This window comes from Manacus vitellinus, unplaced genomic scaffold, assembly GCF_001715985.3.
Source record: "Manacus vitellinus isolate BGI_N305 unplaced genomic scaffold, ASM171598v3 scaffold_0_pilon, whole genome shotgun sequence".
NCBI lineage: Eukaryota > Metazoa > Chordata > Aves > Passeriformes > Pipridae > Manacus > Manacus vitellinus.
Genome location: NW_021938789.1, coordinates 6,708,206 through 6,728,067, shown reverse-complemented (window position 1 = coordinate 6,728,067; position 19,862 = coordinate 6,708,206). Strand labels below are relative to the sequence as shown.

The 19,862-nt window shown below is 39.9% G+C and overlaps 1 protein-coding gene across 4 annotated transcripts in view; it reads left to right on the top strand.

Annotated features, from left to right (window-relative positions):
* The first annotated feature begins 1,527 nt into the window (after nt 1-1,527).
* Nucleotides 1,528-19,862, top strand: part of EVC (EvC ciliary complex subunit 1) — a 48,109-nt gene continuing 29,774 nt past the window's right edge. For 2 of the 4 annotated variants that reach the window (XM_018089276.2, XM_018089267.2), the window contains exons 1-9: nt 4,647-4,746; nt 7,208-7,291; nt 7,802-8,034; nt 8,996-9,080; nt 10,801-10,899; nt 12,099-12,236; nt 14,179-14,337; nt 14,915-15,131; nt 18,814-18,962. In XM_018089276.2, coding sequence (XP_017944765.1) covers nt 4,735-4,746; nt 7,208-7,291; nt 7,802-8,034; nt 8,996-9,080; nt 10,801-10,899; nt 12,099-12,236; nt 14,179-14,337; nt 14,915-15,131; nt 18,814-18,962 — 1,176 coding nt within the window. In that variant the 5' untranslated portion in view covers nt 4,647-4,734. Of the gene's footprint in view, nt 1,699-4,635; nt 4,747-7,207; nt 7,292-7,801; nt 8,035-8,995; nt 9,081-10,800; nt 10,900-12,098; nt 12,237-14,178; nt 14,338-14,914; nt 15,132-18,813; nt 18,963-19,862 lie in introns of those variants that run through there. The other 2 variants (XM_018089260.2, XM_018089282.2) reach the window with 2 other exon arrangements.

The window sequence follows — 19,862 nt, the reverse complement described above, 5'->3', positions numbered from 1 at the left end:
ATATTCAGCAGAAGTCTTCCACTCTGTTGCAGAGTGTGTCCATAAAACCAGAGGGCACCACGAGGGGCTCTGCATCGGCAAACAGTGCCAATTCCATGGGCCAGATCATGCTTCAAAAGTAATTAATTTAATGTAGTAATACTGTGAGCAGACATATTCTCAAGTTCTACATTAATTTATTCTTCTGGTAGAATAAGTTTGCATATTGTTTGTTTTCATTTTCCTGCAATACTACCTCCTGTTGATTAGTCTTTCTGTAATCTCGCCACAGACTATCATTTGTGACTCTCTCTACCCCCCCACTGTGCACAGGCTCAGGTATTCTCCACATGGGCAAAAGAAAACTATGTTGACATGTTTTGAGATGGCCTGACAAACACAAACCAGGTAAGGAGAAAGAATGACACATAGAAGCCACATCCTAAAAGCCAGTGGCGCTCCTCATAGGGAGATGATACTAGTGGGCGGGGCTGCTGTGACTAGATAAACACCAAGGGCCTCTGCTCAGAATTACAGTAAAGCACCGGTTACAGAATGACAGAACTCTCAGGGTTGGAATGGACCTCTGGAGATCACGCAGTCCAACCTCCCTGCCAAGGCAGAGTCACCTAGAGCAGGTTACACCAGGTGGGTTTGGAATGTCTCCAGAGAGGGAGACTCCAAGACCTCCCTGGGCAGTCTGTTCCAGTGCTCTGCCACCCTCAATGTAAAGAAGTTCTTCCTCATGTTGGGGTGAAACTTCTTGTGTTTTAGTTTGTGGCCATTGCTCCTCGTCCTATCGCTGGGCACCTCCAAAAAGAGTCTGGCACCATCCTCTTGGCAACCGCCTTTGAGGTACTGACATGCAATAATGAGACTCCCTTTCAGTCTTCTCTTCTCTGCAGGCCCAGCTCCCGCAGTCTCTCTTAGTAAGAGAGATGCTCCAGCCCCCTACTCATGTTTGTGGCCCTCCGCTGGACCTTCTCCAGCAGCTCCTTGTCTTTCTCGTAGTGAGGAGTCCAGACCCTGTCGGCTGCCCCACCAGGCCGACTCCAGGCAGCTTTTCGGGCCGCTGTCCTCAGCTCAAGTGTTTGGGAAGCGGCCTCTGCTCCGCCGGACACGTTCCCCGAGCACACCCTCGGCGTGCCCTCACACGGGGCCTCCCCTTCCCGGGGCCCGCGTTCCCTCCCCGCCAAGGGGCCGCTCCGCCGCCCGCGGGCACAGCGCGGGCACAGCGCTTACCGGTCCGACCGCGGGGGCTCCGGGCGCGGGCCCCGCCCGGCAGCCGCTGCCAGGGGCTGAGCGGGCACTGCGGGCCGCCGGGAGCATCGCCAGCAGCAGCCCCGGCCAGCGGCCACCGCATGGCAGCGGGCGGACCGTCGCGCGGGACACTTCCAGGCGCTGCCCCCGAGCCAGGCCGGGCCTCAGCCGCCGCATCCACCCGCCATCGGTCTCCTCCCACCGCGGCGAAGGCGGGGGGCGGGCGGGAGGGCCCCGAGCGGCGGGACCTCCCCTCGCCCCGCTGCGGGCCGGGCCGGGCGCGGTGCTATGGCGGCGGCCGGGGGCTGCCTGCGGGCCGTGGGGCTGCAGTTCTGGGCGGGCTCGCTGCCGGCGCTGCCCGCCCTGCTGGCCCCCGCCGTGCTGCTGGGCTGCTGCTGGGCGGCCGCCGCCGCCGCCCTGCTCTGCCGCTGCGCGCTCGGGCCGCGCCGGCGGGCACAGGTACGCGGGGGCCGCGGGAGGGGGCGCGGGCCGGAGTCGGGGCGAACGCCCTGGGAGGATCAGGAGTGGTCTGTGAAGGTTTGAAGGGCGGCAGGCGCCGCCGGCCGGCTCTGCCCGCTGCGTGGGACGGGCGGGGCTGCCCGAGCTGCGCCCGGTGCTCCGGGGAGCGCCTCGGTAGATGGGGAGCTCCGTAATTCTTGACACACCTGCACTGGAGAGAGTTTTAGTATGCGTTGTAAAACAAACGGGCTGCCTTAAAAAGGAGGCCAGTGTAAGTGTTGACGCGTTCTGAGTGTTGCCCCGCTGGCCTGTATCTCCGTCACAGGTGACCCACAAGTTGCCTCTCGCAGCCATCGCTTCATGCACCAGGCTGTGTTGCTTTTGGGGGTAATGGAAGATGTACCCGGCTTGCAGAAGCTTTGTGAGATAATTGAAAACAAACACTAATTCCCACCCTAAACCAGTAATCTTATTTCGAAAGCGTTTTACTACCTTTTCCAAGGTTCCTTTTACACAGCACGGAGTATTAGTACTAACCCACAGCAATAACTTTGCACTGAGGGTACACCTTGGATACCTAAAAAATAAGGGAGCCCTAACATAGCTGATGGTTTGTTTAAAGCCAGATCAGCAGAGTTTTCTGAAGCATGTGCTTTTGTTAATAACATACTTGCTTTTCTAAAGCTTTAAGTAATGTGGTGGATGGTTCATGTTGCTTTATTACATAAAATGTTTGTTTGGACCCGAAGATTGCAGTGGCAGCCTACACCCACAGAACCACTACTGGGCAGGTATATTTTCTGAGAGTTGTTATTGATTTTTGCTTCTTTCTCCCATCAGATTTAGTCCCAGCTCATGGTGGATTGACTGGATGTAGCAATGGTTGGCGCTGACATAGCTGGGAAATTCTGAGCCCTGCAGAGGGTTCAGCAGTGGATGGTCTGGACTGGCTTGGTTTTTCACCACACCTTTTTTGAGCTATAGCCGCTCTGTGTGTGTATTTGCTAGTGTTGATCATCATTAAACATGACATAGGAGACAAATTCTCTTGCTCCCAACTGCTTTTAAGTTGGAGGTTTGAAACTCTGTTTGAAGCCATACTTTAGCCTACTAATGGAGGCACTTCAAATGCTGGATCAATGCATCCTGTGTGAGTGCAAGCCTCTCTGATTCAATTGCTCATTTTCCCTGCCTTAATAGATGTATCTTTATTGTACTGCCACTACCAACTCAAATGCAGCCCTGTACGATTTTATCCTTTATGTCATATATGTCAATAGGGAATAGAAGCTGTCAGTTTTCTCTGGCCTGGATCTTCAGATGCATTTAGATGTTTAAATGCCATTAAAATCGATGCTTCTGCTGTAAGAGTGTTATTTATTTTGAAAGAAAAATAAACTGCCTGCTGGTGCATACAGAGCACATTTCAGGGTGGGCAGGTTGTATCCAGCGGGTGTGATTGCCCAGATTGAACAGGGTTACCTTAGGACGTTCCTTCTTCACACTGTCTGCCCCACCGATGTTGTATAGCAGGTACTGAAATGCCCATATTGCAGCCTTCTTTATCCAAAGTGGAAGCAGGGATAGCTTGCCTGACTATGCCATGTTCCATCCCAAGCAGCTGAATTATCCTTAGAGTGGGAGCAGGGCAAGTACCTGGAGTCCAGAGCAGCTTTAAGCACCACAATAAGCCACCAACATTTGTCACTCAGCCCCAGTTAATCACTATTTTATAGATCTCAGCCTTAATCTGTGGGACTTGGATGCATGCAGTTAAGTGCCTTATTGGTTTGTTGATCTGCACACAGGATGCACTGGGATACTTTTAAGAAGAAACCTTACCATGGTAACAAATAACTTAAAAGGTTGCTGAGGGAGACTGTAGCTGTTCTTTTGTCATAAGGAGATTTTTAGGAACCAGCATCTGCAGTTCACCACATCTTAGAGGCTAACCCAAGAATATAATTCTGAATTATTGCACAGTCTAAGTTCCAGAGAGGTGATAGAGGCAAGTCATAAGGAATTAAATGTATTCAAAGGCTGGGCTTTTCTCCATGTTCTGACAAAATGACCTACTTTACATACCAAGTGGCCAAATAATTCAAGGAGAATCTTTCTGTGAGACAGTGACATGCATAGTAGCTGCAGCTGTATCATTAGACTACATCAAAAAGCAGTCAGTGGATTGAAAACCTGGAAAATAATTTAAAAAGTAATCAAGGTAGCATGGCTGCCATCTTTTCCTTCACTAAAAATAGTCCTTCCAATGCTGTGTTTGGAGGCATTGACCAACATTAGTATTATTTTTTGATTTATATAGTGCATAGGGAGGATCATGTGTAGCAGGAGGTTTAACTCCCAGACAGTCTGTATCCCTACCAGTGGCTTTCTGTGTTTGTTTGGGAAGTGAGGGCAGTGATACAGGCTGCGTTTTTGGGAAGGAAGATGATGAATGTTTTCTGATGATTATTTCTTCCTGACAGGAACTTTCTCACACGTAAAACTTCATTTAGGAAGTTTTTCTCATAGCAGGGGAGCAAAAATACTTGTCTTCATTGCTAACAGTTATAGACAATCTTAGTTAACTTGCTTTAATTTAGATGTTTGAGCTCAGACCATGAGGTTGACTCCACAGTCTGTAGTAAGACATTTTGAGAGCAGATGGATTGAGTTGACATGTTTACAGCCTCTGAAAACTTTTCATATTAAAGTTCTACTTCTGGAATGAAAAATTACGAAGTTCATTAATTTTAATTATTCCTTCCTGAATATGTAAAATTTTCATTTTTATATTGTATTTTTCAAAAATTTTCAACTAATACTGAAATAATTTTCACAGTGGAGATATTAATGTATTCAGGCTGCTGTCAAAGATGTTTCCTGTGGATCTGCATGGTCTCAGTGTTACATTTTATGTATTTTCTCTTGGAATTTCAGAAAGATGATTCCCAGAGACTTCTGGAAAGCTTCAACTCTGATGAAAAAGAACACACATTTGCAAAACATAGAGCAGAACCCTATACATCAAAAGAAGAAATGGTGCTGGAGGTAAAGCTTTGCTCTTGGTGGTGGATGTCCATTTTGCTGCATGCGGCAATGAGCACATTCAGGGCCTGATCCAAACTCCTTTAATTTTAGTGGGTTTGGAGTTGAGACTTTAAAAAGTGTTCAGAAAAAAGCATAAGATGGAGACCAGGAGTTGATTGCTGCTTATGAATGCAACCATTTAAAGCACTCATTCACCTTTATGGATTCCATTTCACCTGGGGGACTCTTTGGATATTTTAATCAAGATCCTGAGTTCTTTTTGCATAGAGGCTTCTTTGGTTTTGTCTGTATGTCATCCTTAGTTTCAAAAAGCTGATGGAATAAATTACCACTATTGACATAAGAAAAAGTTCTTAAGTACTGGAATCAGTGCCAATAGTTAATAGTGGATTCTTTCCTGGATGAAGAGCTCTATTAGAGAAACTTTTGCAGTAACAAAGTAATCCAAGTACTGAAAGACCACTGTGGTGAGCTGGGATTCATGGACAACTGGAGAAACAATTTGTGAAGAAAAGTAGTAGAAGGTATAAACTTTACCCACCCTTGATGAAAAAATAATTATTTTTTTTTAATAATCTCAAAATAACTGGAGAACCAGTCCTACCATGTATTTGTTAGATCACTACCTTTGACCCAGAGGTGATTCGACTCTCTTGGCAAAGTTAAAAGTTGTATTTTTTTTAAAAAATGTGCAGTTCAGCTAACCCAGTCTATTATACATACATTAAATACATGCAGAAAATGTCAGTTAAAGCCAGCGAGTCTGCTGCTTAGCTTGTAACAGAAACTGATTTCAGAACAAAGAGGAGATAGATGTTATTGTTAACATTTTATTTTACTGTTGGTTTAAATCCTGACAGGTAATTAATCTTCATTGCAGTTTTGTGATCAGGAATGATAACAAACCATGGTTGGTCATTTTGCTTGAGTTAAAGTACAGCATAAAAAGTGAGCAAATTCTCTTTTGGAGTGTAAATCCTGTGGGAGAACTTACGCAATTATACGTCTTTATGCATATTATCAGTGCTTTTGAAATGGGATCACAGTCTTTTAAAGATGATCATTCACAACTATATCCATTTCCCAAACATGTTAACTCATTTATAACACATTAAGAAATAACCTTGTTATTTGCAGGACTTTCTCCCACCTATTTGTCTTAACTACTGAAGTTACATTTTTTTTTGTCTATTCATTTGTTCTAATTTTCAGAAGCTTTTGCTGTTACCAGCATCAAATTGACACTTCATTAAGAAGCATAGATGGAAAATGCTTTTAATTAAGTTAGAGTACTTCAGAAAAACAGATATTTTCATTCAGAGACCTTCCACATTGCAGTAATATTATAATTACTGTATTATAATAACTGTGTGTTATTTATGCCTGCTGAGAAGCAGGATGTATTAGTTCTAGCACTCTACAATATGGCTTTTCCAGCTTTGGTCTGGCTGTTCTGCCTTCAACCACCACAGAGCAATAGCTCTGTCAGCTCCTGTCCCTGAGTATGTTCTGCAACACTGAGACTGCTCAGTGTGAACAAGTCTTTTACATGCTGCCCTCATGCTTTTGAATGTATCAGTAAATCCAGAAATTTCTGGAAATAAGTGAAATGGAGATGAAAAGGTGCAATGATAAAAATTTAATGAATTATATAGTTTCTATTTTTATACTCTATTAGTGCTTTGATGTTTCCTAGAAAAAGCCATATAGAGAAAATTATGTTCTGACAAATCAGATTCTTTCATTTCATTTGAAAAAAAAAATAGAATAGGAAATCTCCTAGTGCTTGGATTCACTTATCTGTTTCTTATAGACAGACTTTTATTAAGCCATACATAACCTCTCAATACAAAGCTGATGATCCCATTGTTCCAGTAGCTAGAAAAAGGGAGTCACAGAAAGTCGGACTATGTGGTATAGCAGGTTGTATAAAAAGACTATTATCTACAAAAAAAATTTTGAAAAAAATTGGTATTTTCTCTAGATTTTAGCTAAGGGTTGTACTATAAATGTTCTTCCTGGAAAAAGATGATGACTAGGTTTGCTTAATCTATTGTTTCTTCATTTAAATTGAAAGACAGAATTTACAGCCACGATATCTGTGCAGCTTATCCTATTATTAAGCTAATTTCAGTCTCATGTAAAATCTTTAGTTTTTGCTAAGGGGGGGGTACACAGACATGACACAAAATGAAAATATCATGTGAATACCAGCTATTGCTTATTCTTACTTTCAGGATTAAAAGCATTTTTGTAGCAGTGGTAATGACAAGTGTTCCCTTATCGAGTTTTCATACTCTGAATGAGTCTTAAGAGAAGACTTCTCCTACCAAAGAAAAAACAATCAATAAGTAGTTATCAATAAGAACTTCTACATTTTGTAACAAAAAGGGGCATGCAATACTTACAGATACCAGATCTACTGCTGTTCCCAAATGGTTTTCTGTTCTTTTCCATACAGGACAGTGAGTCTCCTCTGGACAGTAACATCACGGCATTTGCATTAAAGGCAAAAGTGATCTATCCCATCAATCAGAAATTTAGGGTAAGGTTTTAGATTCTACTTGTAAAAGTTAATGACAATCATTCTGTATCACAGTAAATTGCAGAGTCAAGTAAAGAAGAACATTTATTGCCAATTTCCTTAATAGGGATCTTTCTTTGTTTATCGTCCATTGACTCAGGATTTATTCTGTAAGGCATCAACTGCTTTCAGCTCCCCTGAAACCTGCAGTGCTTTACATGGTGTCCAGTCAATTTTCACTGTAGCTAAGAGACTTTTCTGCCCATTAACATTAATGGAAGTTGGATCTGTCCAAGGAGCCTTTAAAAAACCCCCATAAGGATCTGAAAGGAAGAAAGCATACAACAGAAGATTGCTTTTCTGGGCAATGCAAAAACCTGTCAGTATGATGAATCTTAATTTATATGGAAACACTTTTGCTGTGTATACTGTTTAATTTTTCTCTTGAAAGCAAACACTGCAAATTGATGAGATGTTTATCTCCTTATTGTGTTGTATTAATTGACCTTGTGAATTTTCTTTGACTTTTAGCCTTTGGCAGATGGCTCATCCAATCCATCTTTGCATGAGAATCCAAAGCAGGCAGTTCTGCCTAATCAGGTTGTAGAGACATCTACATCGGGCAGCCTGGGATCCCTGAGCCAGGGAGACAAAGAGGACTGTAGTTCCTCCACAACAATACATTCCACAACAAGCGATGACAGATTTCAGGCTCGAGCCTTCCTTAAGGTGACCAGCTTCCCTGAAGTGCTGACATGTGAGAGGTAAACAGTAAATTTGCCCTTGTGTTTGGTCATTTCCTAGCATACCCTAGTAGTTTTCAGGACAGTCACTGAAAGTTTGGTGTAAACCTGAGGCTTGGCTTGAATGCATACAGTCACCACATCAAGACAGGGTTGTCTGCTTATAACCCTATAAAAGTGGTTGGAGAGATTAAGGTAATACATTGTGCTGTATGTTGAAATTCAGCTTGTTCTTTATGAAATTTTGGGAATCAGAACTTTGGCAAAAGCTGTCTTGTAAAAGGTATATCCCTGTTAGGATAAGGAGATAGTTTGTTACGGTTCCTATGCTGGATTCACACATGTGGTGGTGTGCTGAGCTGGGCATGGAGTCCTCTGTGCTGTACAGTGTCCAGTCACACAGCAGGTGCCTTGAGAACACCAAGTGGTCTGTTCTCTCCCTTTTAATGGGAATCACTCATGTCTTACTGTGGGAGATCAGCTTCTTTCTCAGATGTGCCACTGTTGAGCAGGTGGAGCTAATTGAAATGGACTGTCAGCTCTGATTTTCTTTCAGCTGCACCCCTGGATGAACACATGTGTGTCTGTATCCTCCTTAGCAAGGATAAGGATATTTATGTCACAGGGACTGGGGAAGGTACTGGTGAGGAAGAACATTTTCAAAATGTTCACTCTTATTATAGCTGTTTTAATGTAAAGCCACATACTCCCTTTGTTGTAGCCACTCGTGCCTATGTTTACCTTGCCTTTTTCTAAAGGAAACTGCAACTCCAGCTTCGTTAAAAGTGCTACTTTGTTTTGCTTACTTTTGCATACAGAAATTTTATCTGAAAGAGAAGACAATGTAGAAATAAAGTGACTTAACTGCTTTTTTTGGGACGGTGGTTTCAGGAGAATTTAGTGGTTAAATGAAACTATTGTATGGTGTTGCCCTTCTGTGTAACCATCATTTGGATTAACACTTTTTTAATCTTTGTTTTAGTTTTGACGTTAAACTCTGCCTTTGCAGTCTAATTCTAAAAGATCTCATGCATCTTGATACTGAACTCAGAAAAGAAAAACATGTGGTAGGTACTTATAACTCATTTATAGCTCTTTGTTTTGAATATCTTAGTTGAATATCAGTTTAGGAAATAGCATAAACAACTGGCTAGCTGGGATGTAGTGTAGCAGAGTTGCATTTCTACATTATTGTCTTTATTTTTTCTCCTGTTCTGCATATATATGAGCTTCATAAAGGAGTAAAGTATAATGAAATATATTGGTCTGTGAAATAGCAATAGAGAAAATATAAAAAATTGGTTTAAAACTTTACTCCAGAGAATAACATACAGCATTTGAGGTTCATAAAGAGAGGCAGTAAATTATTTAAAGATCAGTTTATCATAAGGACAATGCTTGTGTGTTGCAACTCCAGAGACTTCAAGCTTTTTGAATAAAATTTAAAATTCAGTTCAACTGAATCAGTACCATTGTGATAAGTACAATAGTTGTGATTTTGTAGGACTGAGGCATTAAGGTACTATTTAAACCATAGATAACTACCTACACAAGTCACATTATCCAAAGCTGACAAGAAAAAAGGAGAAAAAAAAGAAAGATATACAATTGAAGCCATAGGATACTCAGGACAATTGTTTTTGGTGACTAGATATGATCAATTATAGAATCATTACTCCTACTGAGTTTTAGCTCAGTTAATATAAGTCTGGATGTAAAGTCTGTAGCTTTCTCCTCCCTTTTTTTCTTGACTTCTGTTTGAATATATTGGTCATTTCTGATATATTTTACTAAAGACACTGAGAATATTTGAAAGGGTGGGATTTTCTGAACAAATTTCTACACAATCCAAAGGAGTAAGCATAAAAGTAAACCTGGAAAGCAGTTTCTCCTCTGATGCATTATTCCCATCTCAGTAGATGAGAAAGAGAACTTGCAATCAGATTCCAGAAGGAAGTCTAGCTTGACTAGTGAAGGTTGAACTTGACTTCAAAGTTAATCATTTATTTATGTTTTTATCTGTTTAAAATGGGCAAGTTCTGCATCATCTGTTTTCAAATATATGAGTAGCAGGCAGGTGGCTGTTAAATTTTACATATTTTGGTTTTCACATTGGAAAATGCTGCAGGAGTTAGTAATGGAGTGAATTGTCTTTACACTGAAACTCTGATTAAGACAAGAGGGGAAAAGGTTAAACAAAAATGTTCCCAGTGTTAAAAAAATTCAAAACCATCTTTTTGAATACACTACTATTACAGTCTTAAAAAAAAAAGGCGCACATCTGGAAAATAAATATGTTTCTTGTAAAAGAAGCCAACTAGAACTTGAGATGTTTACTTTTGGGTTGTATAGAAAAATGATGGATGTTTCATGTGGCTGACTACAGTTAAAATCATTGTAACAAATCTTTATTATCTTTAGACTAGTTAGTATCTTTCAGTTTAGTTTTTCATTAAATTTTAGAAAAATAGACTTTGCATTTTTAAGTGATCTGCATTTTCTTCAGTCAAGAACAGTTTCAAATGTGTCAGTTTGGTTACAAGGATGTAGGAGATTATGTCCTTGTCTTTGTTAGAATGTAACACCATCTTCCAGTATCTTACTGATGCCAAAACCAAAGAATTTTTCACAATGGAAATACTGGAGAGTTGCTGGTGATGTATCTGTTATTTCACTTATGATTCACTATAATCTCCCTGATCGATTTAAATCAATTTTATCCCAAAGATGTCCTTACAGTGTTGAACAGGCACTTAACCTGGGTTTTGTTTCCTTCCTTTTAAATAGATGTTTATTCAGGTTCTCAAAATATACCTCACAGACTTTTATCGTGAGAAGAAGATTACTGATGATTTGTTCAAGAAGATCCTTTTAATTCAGGAAAATGTAAGTGGGTTTGTTTGATAATATTTAAGACCACAGAAAATAAGAGTTAATCTTATTACCACAGCAGGCTATCTCACCTGCTTCTTTTGAACAGCAATGTCATTTGTAATCTATTTCTGAAGAAATGCAGAGCAACTCCCTTATTAGTTGGTTTTCTCCATTACCTTATATGCATTTCCTCTTTGTTGTTGTATGAAGTGTTCAGGACAGTGATGTGTGTAATCTGTTAAGGATAAAAGTATTTTGTAGTTTAATCCATTTAGGCAAACAGAACATTGAGAACCTTATTCACTCAGATTTAATAATTTCTAATTATCAGGACTTTGTTTGTTCCCATGTATCATTACTGATAACAAAGTAGCAGTAAATAAAGTACCAGAATGAAGCTTAAAGCTTTCATCAAGGGAAAAGATATCCTTTTTTCTTTCATATACTTGTATCAAAGTCCATATGCTACTTGTGAACTAGAAGACATACACTTCCAGTCAATTTGCATTTCAGGGAGTCATGGTACTATTTCTAAGGTTATTAGAAGGAAAAAAAGTGTTACAAAACTACACAAAATAGGAGAGCTACTGGTTCCACTTTTCATTTTACAGTTTAGAGTCATAGAAAAATCTGAATTGAGAAGCACATCTGGAGATTGTCTGGTCCAACCTTCTGTAGGAAGCTTGGCCTTAAGTAAGGTTATCCAGTGCCCTGCCAATCCAAGTCTTGAATGTTTGTGCTGAGAGCAGCCTAATTACAGTACTGATTTTTTTTTCTTACATACAGATGTAATTTTACATTTAGGCTTGAGTCTGTCAGCTCATCAGCTCTAGTTGTTGACTGACTTTGTTTGTACAGTCTCACAATCTGTGAAGTACTGTAAGGAATCTCTGTAGTTGTACCTCATAATTTATATCAGAATGCATTTTGCCTTAAAGCACTGTGCTGCCTTAAATCCAGTGCGATTAGTGTGCAAAAACTTGAATTCAGTGGAAATGATCAGCAGTCTTGATTGTACTGGTGGAAATACATGTATGTGTAGTAAGTGTAGTTCAGAGCTGCCATACATCTGGAGATTTTCCTGCTTGCTACAGAAGGCACATTACCCAAAGACAGAACTTCCTGAATGCTCTTGTTCAGCAAATTCCCTCCCAAATTTAGAAATTGTGTCTGTTTTTCTGTTTAACAAATCACTTGCTTATTTTCTCCAGGATTTTGAAGAATTACAGAAACAACTTGACTCTAGACTCCAGAATACTGAGATGTCAGGAGCCCATAATTCAGACTACCAAACTCTAGAAGACTTAGAAAGGAAGGAAAGGGAATATTCTGAGCACGTAATAGATAATGTAACTTTCTATTTTTTTCTAAAATTTTATTTTAATGTTATTCTTTTGGTGGGGACTGCTTTAGTGCAATGGTTTTGTTGACTAGTCCACAGTTAGTATTTTATATGTGTACGAGGACTGAAAACAGCAAAGTATCTCCTATGCCCTCTGGGTCCCAATATGTTTTTCATACAAAAATGGTTTTTATACAAAAAACATTTTCATGTTTTTTGTAGAACACTACTGTTTTATCACACTGGGTTTATAGCTGATAAATGTCTATTGCTTGTCTGATGGTAAGATTTATTTCAAGCGTATGTGTAGCTTGACTTTTGCAAATCTTATCCTAGCACCTCGTTTTTATCAATCCCCAAAACTAAGAGTGTAATAAGAGATAATAAAAATTTTTTAGTTGAAAGAAGTACTAAGAAAATAATTACAGGGCATTGTTTTAGTAGGTTTTATGCATTTACTTTAGCAAAACATTTTTCTTAGCACATTAGAATACATTTACATGGTTTTTTATGTACAAATATCATTTGATAGCAGGCATTTGATCTTCAAAGTAAAGGGTTTTTTTTCTCTAGATTCTCTGTGTAGGAATAGGTTTCAGCCTACAAAACTGGAGGTTAAGAATATTCTATGTATTATTTTCCAGTAAACTGAGTGATCTGTAAGATATTCTCTCCTGTTTTTGGGGTTTGAGCAAATTGACTGGTGATGAAAATGAGAGGCTGACTAGTCAGAGTGATGGCTCTGTGAGCTGCCTGCTCTGATTGACTCTGGCACTTCAGCCCTGGACAAAACAGCCCATCATCTCAGCCTTGAGCCTTTTTCAGACAGGGTTTAACATTTTTTGATGTCTGATGTTTAAGTGCTTCACTGTGAATTTTCTCAGCTTTCTTTTGATTCTCTAAGCCTTTCACTTTATAGTGGAAGTGCTGGTAATGTTGGTACATCTGTATCAAGTTTCTTTTGCAATTTAACTTCACTCTGTGAAAAATTGATTGTTCGGAGTTCTCCAGAGTTAATCACATAAAAAAATCACTGGCAACCTTGCTGAGCAACATGGCATTTATTCACCAGCAGCAATCATCCCTCAGTGGCTCTGTCACTCTTGTGCCTGCACATGCTTTTCATCCATATTGAAAGTTATTTCTTTCTGCACAGATTTGTATAGATAGGGACCTTGAACTAATCCAGTCTTCTCTTGAAAATATAAAGGGGTTTTTTTGCCATACTCACAAACACCATAGGGGATTTTTTTTCAAAACTCATGGATACTTAATAAAAATTTTGACTATGGATGAATTTTCTTATCTTTATGTGTGCTAGTAATTGCATTGAACACCACAGAGTAGTCACAATTGTCCACAGTCATAAGTGTTTGTAGGACCAGAGCCTAAAACTAGAGACTACCCATACAATAATCTATCAAAATACACTTTGCTGATACTGCATAAAGTACTTAATTCCAGTGCTGTCAATAAAGTACTTATGTAGCCTCTGGCTATGAAAGGCTTTGATGGTGAAAAACAGTAACAATTTTCAGTTTTCCTTTTTTGTAAAAAATGTTGTTTGACTGGAATGCCTGCTGCTACAGCTAAATAAGCTTCCCAGAAAAAAAAGCTGCAGTTTATCTTTTATGTTTTTCTCTTTAATACTAAAAACATAACAGGTTTTTGTAGATGCAATATGTGGAGAACTAACAACAAATTCTTAGCAAGTTAAAAGGTTATTTTAAAATGTCAGGATTGACCTACTGGCTTTATTTCACCACCAAGTGTATTATCATATAGTAAACAAGCTCTTTTTTTTGCAAATTGTTCACTATAACTAATACTGAAAACTGTCTGTTGTCTCAGTGACTTGTATCTCCATAGACTCAGATGTCTCTTGCTGTAATGAAATACCTGATGATTAATGAGGAAACATGGGTTGTTTTTTGATTCATATTCCACAGATGGAAGCTTTCTGGAAGCAGACTGACAAAGCCCAGCAGGCTTTCTTGGACCAATCAAAATGCTCAAGTGCCAAAACAACAAAGATAATGATGGATCTGACCGAGAAGATGATTGCAGTAGAAAGTTTGTTAAGTGAATCTCAAGATTTGCGGGCAATGGTAAAGTAGAAAAAGAAATAAAAGTTGAGAGAGATTTAGTCAATCTGAACAGAAAGAATGATGTAAGTGTACAGAGCCTGTCATTCCTGCTTCAGGATATAGAGTGCTTAGTACAGTTGTCTCTGAGCTTTATTGCAAAAAGCTCAATTGCTATTGCAGATTATGAAGACTCACTCTCATTTCAAAATGAAGGCCTGTACTGTTGTGCCATATAGTACCTTGAAAAGAGGTCCAGGACTTGCATGTTGCCCTTCTGTCCTTCTCTCCTTGAGTATTTAAGTTTGTTTTGCAAACTTGTTGTCTTTTGCTGACTAAATGTCTTCTCAACAGCTACAAATAATGAAAAACACCAACAGTTTTAGATTAGCTCTTGCAAGTGAACATGCAATAGACCCACTGCTATCCTGTACTGATCAATATATTCAGAAATATTTAAGTACATGAAGATTGTTATTCACATGGTCTTGAGAAGCCACTGCCGTTTACTGCGTGATTTGGGAATGAATAATTCAGTGAAAGGAAAGCACAACCAAAGACAGATTCTTGGTTTCTAAACAGGACTTTATGTTTGTTTTAGGACATTCAGGAAAGGTTATTCAACTGGGAGCTTATGGTGAAAATGATCGATTCCCTTAAGTCCTATATACCAGAAGAGTGCAAGGGTAGATTAATTATTGTATCAAATATTCTGGACCATTTAACTGTAAAGAATAATCTTTCAGTCCGACAAAAGGAAGAACTTCTAACAGATCTGCACAAGGCCTTCTGGGAACAGCTGGCACATTTCAGTAATGGTGAGTACTTAAACTGGAGCTCATGACTTAATAAATATGGGTATGAGTTCTCATTATTGTATTAAAAATTTTTAAAAATTATGACTTTATCCCTATGCCCCTGTTTTAAAAAGGTATTGATGAATTGACTGAGAACAGTTTTATTCTGAGGGGTGTATGCTTAGAATGGGAACTTTGGCTTTAAGCCTTTTATGTCTTGTTCTAGGTACTAGTATGAATTTATCTACGGTTCACATAATCTATACCTTATTTCATTTATTTGAATATTGAAGAAGAGTCACATTTGTAACAAGTATTTGTGATATTTCTCTATTTACTGTTTATGCACTTGACATTGGTGGTGATAGTGGGTAACACAAGACTGCCCTATGATCTCCTGCTAACATGTGAAACCAAAAGATACACAAAGCACATATGCTATCACTCTTGTAAAAAGATAATTTTAAGGCTTATGTTCTTCACACAAATCTCTCTTTTATTATGTTAGAGTAAAATACTTTAAAAATTAAGTCTTTTCCTCTTCCTTTTACACCCCTTCACATTGCCTATCTGAAAATATAATTTTAAAGTCTAAGCTGACTGATCCACTGATTTAAGGTTCTCCCTGTATCACTTTGCATGTTACCTAATGCCCAACATGTTGAGAAACATACCCCCAGCTTTTCTGATAGGTGCTGTATCAGGGCTCATTGCCTCCCATCAGCATTCATGAAAAATTATAGTAAATGTTCAGCAAAAAGGAAAATAGTGAGAAGTAACTTACTCTCACACAATTTCCAAAACCGTTTCTTCTACTTGTGGCATACTTAAAGAAAATTGTTGTGGCTAAATGGCATTAGGGTTATAGTTCAGTGAACTGAATTGTCAGAATGAGCACAGTCTTGTTGCAGTATGTTCTTGGTGCAGTGCTCACTATGGACTTGTCAGTAAATTGTGCCATATCTCACAGTCAGCAATTGACAGCATCACAGAGTGATTCAGGTTAGAAGGAACATCTGGAGGTCATGTGGTACACCCCATCTGCTCAGGCAGGGTGAGCTACAGTTGGTTACCCAGGACCACGTCCAGACAGCTTCCATTTCCAAGGATGGAGAGTCTACAACCTACCTGGGCAACCTGTTCCAGTGCTCAGTCACCCTCATCATTAAAGAGTGTTTCCTGATGTTCAGAGGGAACCTCCTGTGTTTCAGTTTCTGGCAACGGCCTCTGGTCCTTTCTTTGAGAATAACAGAAAAGAGCCTGGCTCTGCTTCTTCACACCCTCTCTCCGAATATTTATATACATGCTAAGATCCCCCCCTGAACCTTCTCTTATCCAGGCTGGATAGCCCTAGCTCTCTCAACTTTCTCTCACAGGAGAAATGCTCCAGCCCCTTCATCATGTTAGTATCCCTTTGTTGAACTCTCTCCAGTATCTCCGTGTCTCTCTTTTACTGGGAAGGCCAGAACTGGACAGAGCACTCCAGATGTGGCCTAGCCAGAGCTGAGTGGAGAGGAAGGATCACTTCCCTCCACCTGCTGGTAATGTTTTGCATAATACAGCCCAGGATACCATGACCTTTCTTTGCAGGAAGGTCACATTGCTGGCTTATGTTCAACCGGGTGTCCACCAGAACCCCAGGTCCTTTCCTGCCAAGCTGCTTTCCAGATGGGTGGTCCTCAGCATGTGCTGGTGCCTGATGTTGTTCCTCCCCAGGTGCAGGATTTGCACTTCATGTTGAACTCCGTGAGATTTGCATCAGCCCATGTCTTCAGTTTGTCAAGGGCCCTGTGGATGGAAGCACAACCATGTGTGGTGTATTAGCCACTATTCCTGTCTTTTCTGACCTCTGCAGGCTTGCTGAAGGTGCACTCCTTCATCCAGGTCACAAATGAAGATATTGAGCATGATTGGACCCAGTACTGGCACCTGGGGTACACCACTGGCTTCCGGGTGGACTTTTCAGTCCATCTCACTGTCTGCTTGCCCATCCTCTTCTGTATGAGGATCTGATGAGAGACTGCGTCAAAAACCTTGCTGAAGTCAAGGTGGCCAATATCCACTGCTCTCCCGTCATGTACTGAGCCAGTCATTTTGTCATACAGATTGGAATTCCCATGCTACAAACCTGCTCCACTATGAAAACATCAGTTACCCATGTGAACAGTTTGCTGATACTCACAAATTCACGTATATCGTGATATATTTTATTTCATGGATGTTTGCTTCTAAAACTGGTTATGCCTACTTCATAGTCTTTGCATAGGTTCAACCACTAACATTCTGTAAGCATAAAGAGAAATCTGTGGGTGCTTTCTGCTCCTTTTTATCAATTTTCTCTTGTTCCAAAGCAAAAATACTTCTGTCAGGGCCTTGGTTTTATGCAAAGTAGGTGTTTATAGTTACATATAGCTATATATTGTAGTTAGTACGTCCTGTGCAGAAGGGCATTATCAACCTCCTTGTTTTAGATAGAAATGAAATGTGCTTGAAAAAAAATGATCTGAAGTGCAGCCTTTTTCCCAATAGAGTCTTCTGTTGACTTTTCTTATGAGCTCATAAATATCATACCTAAAATTTTCAAGCAGAGCACAAAGACAGCAAGGCTGTACTCCTATGAAACGAACCAGGAAGTAGTAAAGAATCAAGTAGTGTTTAAAAATAAAACATTGCTACTCTTATTCAGGTGATATTTTTATCGCAGGCTTTCCTGTACTTTCAGTGCACTTTCAAGTGTTTTGTCAGTGCATCCTCAGTCTGTGGATAAGCACAATAACTTAGCATGCAGAATAAGTAACATGCTTGGTGCTGCAGTACTGTGCTCCTTTATTTCCTCACAAAATAATTTCTTTTTACAAGAGTAGCTTGATGTGGTGGCAGAACAGCAGACACAGGTAACTATTCTTTTGCATTCCCCTTTAGCTGCATGTATCAGGAATGAAGTACTGCTCTGGGGCAGGGCAACTGGGGAAAATGAATAAAATTCTTCTTAGGTGGACAGGCAATGAGACATGAAGTAGTGGTAGAACATCAAAAGCACAAATTCCATTCAGCAGCCCAGCGTCCAGATAGTCTCATGAATATATAAATCACTTAGAGCTATAGAGGGGATGAAAGTTGAAGGAATTTAGTCCCAAATATTTCACAGTACTTCAGTATTTCAGTATTTCATACAGGGACCTTGACAGCTTTTGCTGCAGGTTCTTGAATAAATCACTTTGGAAGCCTAGTATGGCTGCATGCCAGACTAGGCTAGTTTAAACTAGCACTGCTTTAGACCTTTTCTCCCCACCATATGTTACTGCCCCTGTCCTTGCAGCAGCATTTGCATATCTGCAAATAAATAATGAGCCACTTCTGGACCTTCCTGAAGCAGTGGAGGGAGGTTTGGGAGGCTGCAGGAGGGAATCTGTTTCTTTGAACTAACACGCTGCCTTAGCATAAGCAGCAGCACCAGTGAAAGGGAGAGTGCAGGATGGTAGCAATCCAAAAACCTGATAGATTTAAGTGCCATGTAATGACTTAAAAGTTCACAGCTGAAAAGACCATCAGGGTAAGAAGGAAATTTCAAACCCTGCATGGTAATTACTTGTCTATTTCACTCACTAACAGATTTCCATGAGCTTATGTTGTGTGACAGCAGCAGATGCTGCTTTCTCCCTGTGGAGTTGTGGTACATAATTGTTCATGGTTTGTGTTCCAGAATGTATGCAGCAAAGTAAAGACCTGATCTTGAAACGACTGGAGTGCCGTGCAAAGAAGAAGGAAGAGTTTAAACACAGACAGGAAGCTGAACAAGAGAGTCTCCTTAGTAAAACTTTTCTTAATGAAGATATTCATAATTTTCTCAAGGTGAGCAAGTAAAAGCTTGTTTTCACTGTTCTTTAAGGCCAAATATACTGCCAATTTCTCCCAGTTCCATAAAACTGGGAATTTTGAGTCTTCATGAGAGTTATGTGTGGTAGCACAGGTGGACAGGGTCAGAACCCCTGTTGCCTAGGCTTGCTTGCCTAGAGACTTTTCCTCCAGTGTTGGTCTTGTTGAACTGGAAGAGAATGCCAAGGGGGTTAATGCAAGATTGCATGTTTTGTAGAAGACATCTTTTACTTAGGTACTATATGTTTGCTTCACTACAGAAAATCTCTGCAGGAAAGTATCTAGCCTGCATTACAGAAGAAAATAGTTTGCTTTGATCTAATTGCTTTTCTATGAGTGAGGTTACCAAGCCTCAAAAGACTATCAAATTTCACAGAAGCAGAGGAAAAACTCATTATGATCTCTGGCAAGATGCCTTAGAGAAGTTTTGCAATTGATAATTTAATATGGTGTGCAATGGCTAGTGTAATCTTTTCTTGGTTGTATTTTCTATAGAGATCTATTGTTATTGTTCAGAATGAATGTACATAATCAGAGTTCTTAGCTATAAAAGCTGAGAGTGCAAAACTTCTATAACTACTGAGAACTGCAGACCCAAGCTATTAAGAATTAAAGAAAAAAATCAATCCTCAATTTTCATGGAAAGAAATAATTTAAGGTGAAAGTGGTTACATCCAGAAGCACTAAAATATTGGTGAAATTTAATAACTTAGATAAAATTACTGTATGAGAAGACCCAGATTCCAGCTGTAGCAAACTCAAAATTTATTGATCTTAACACCATAATTTTGTACTGCAGGGCCACGTTCTTTAATTATATTGTATGAATTGGATAATGCAGTTACTGGTTTTGTATGCACACCTGCCTGGCAACAC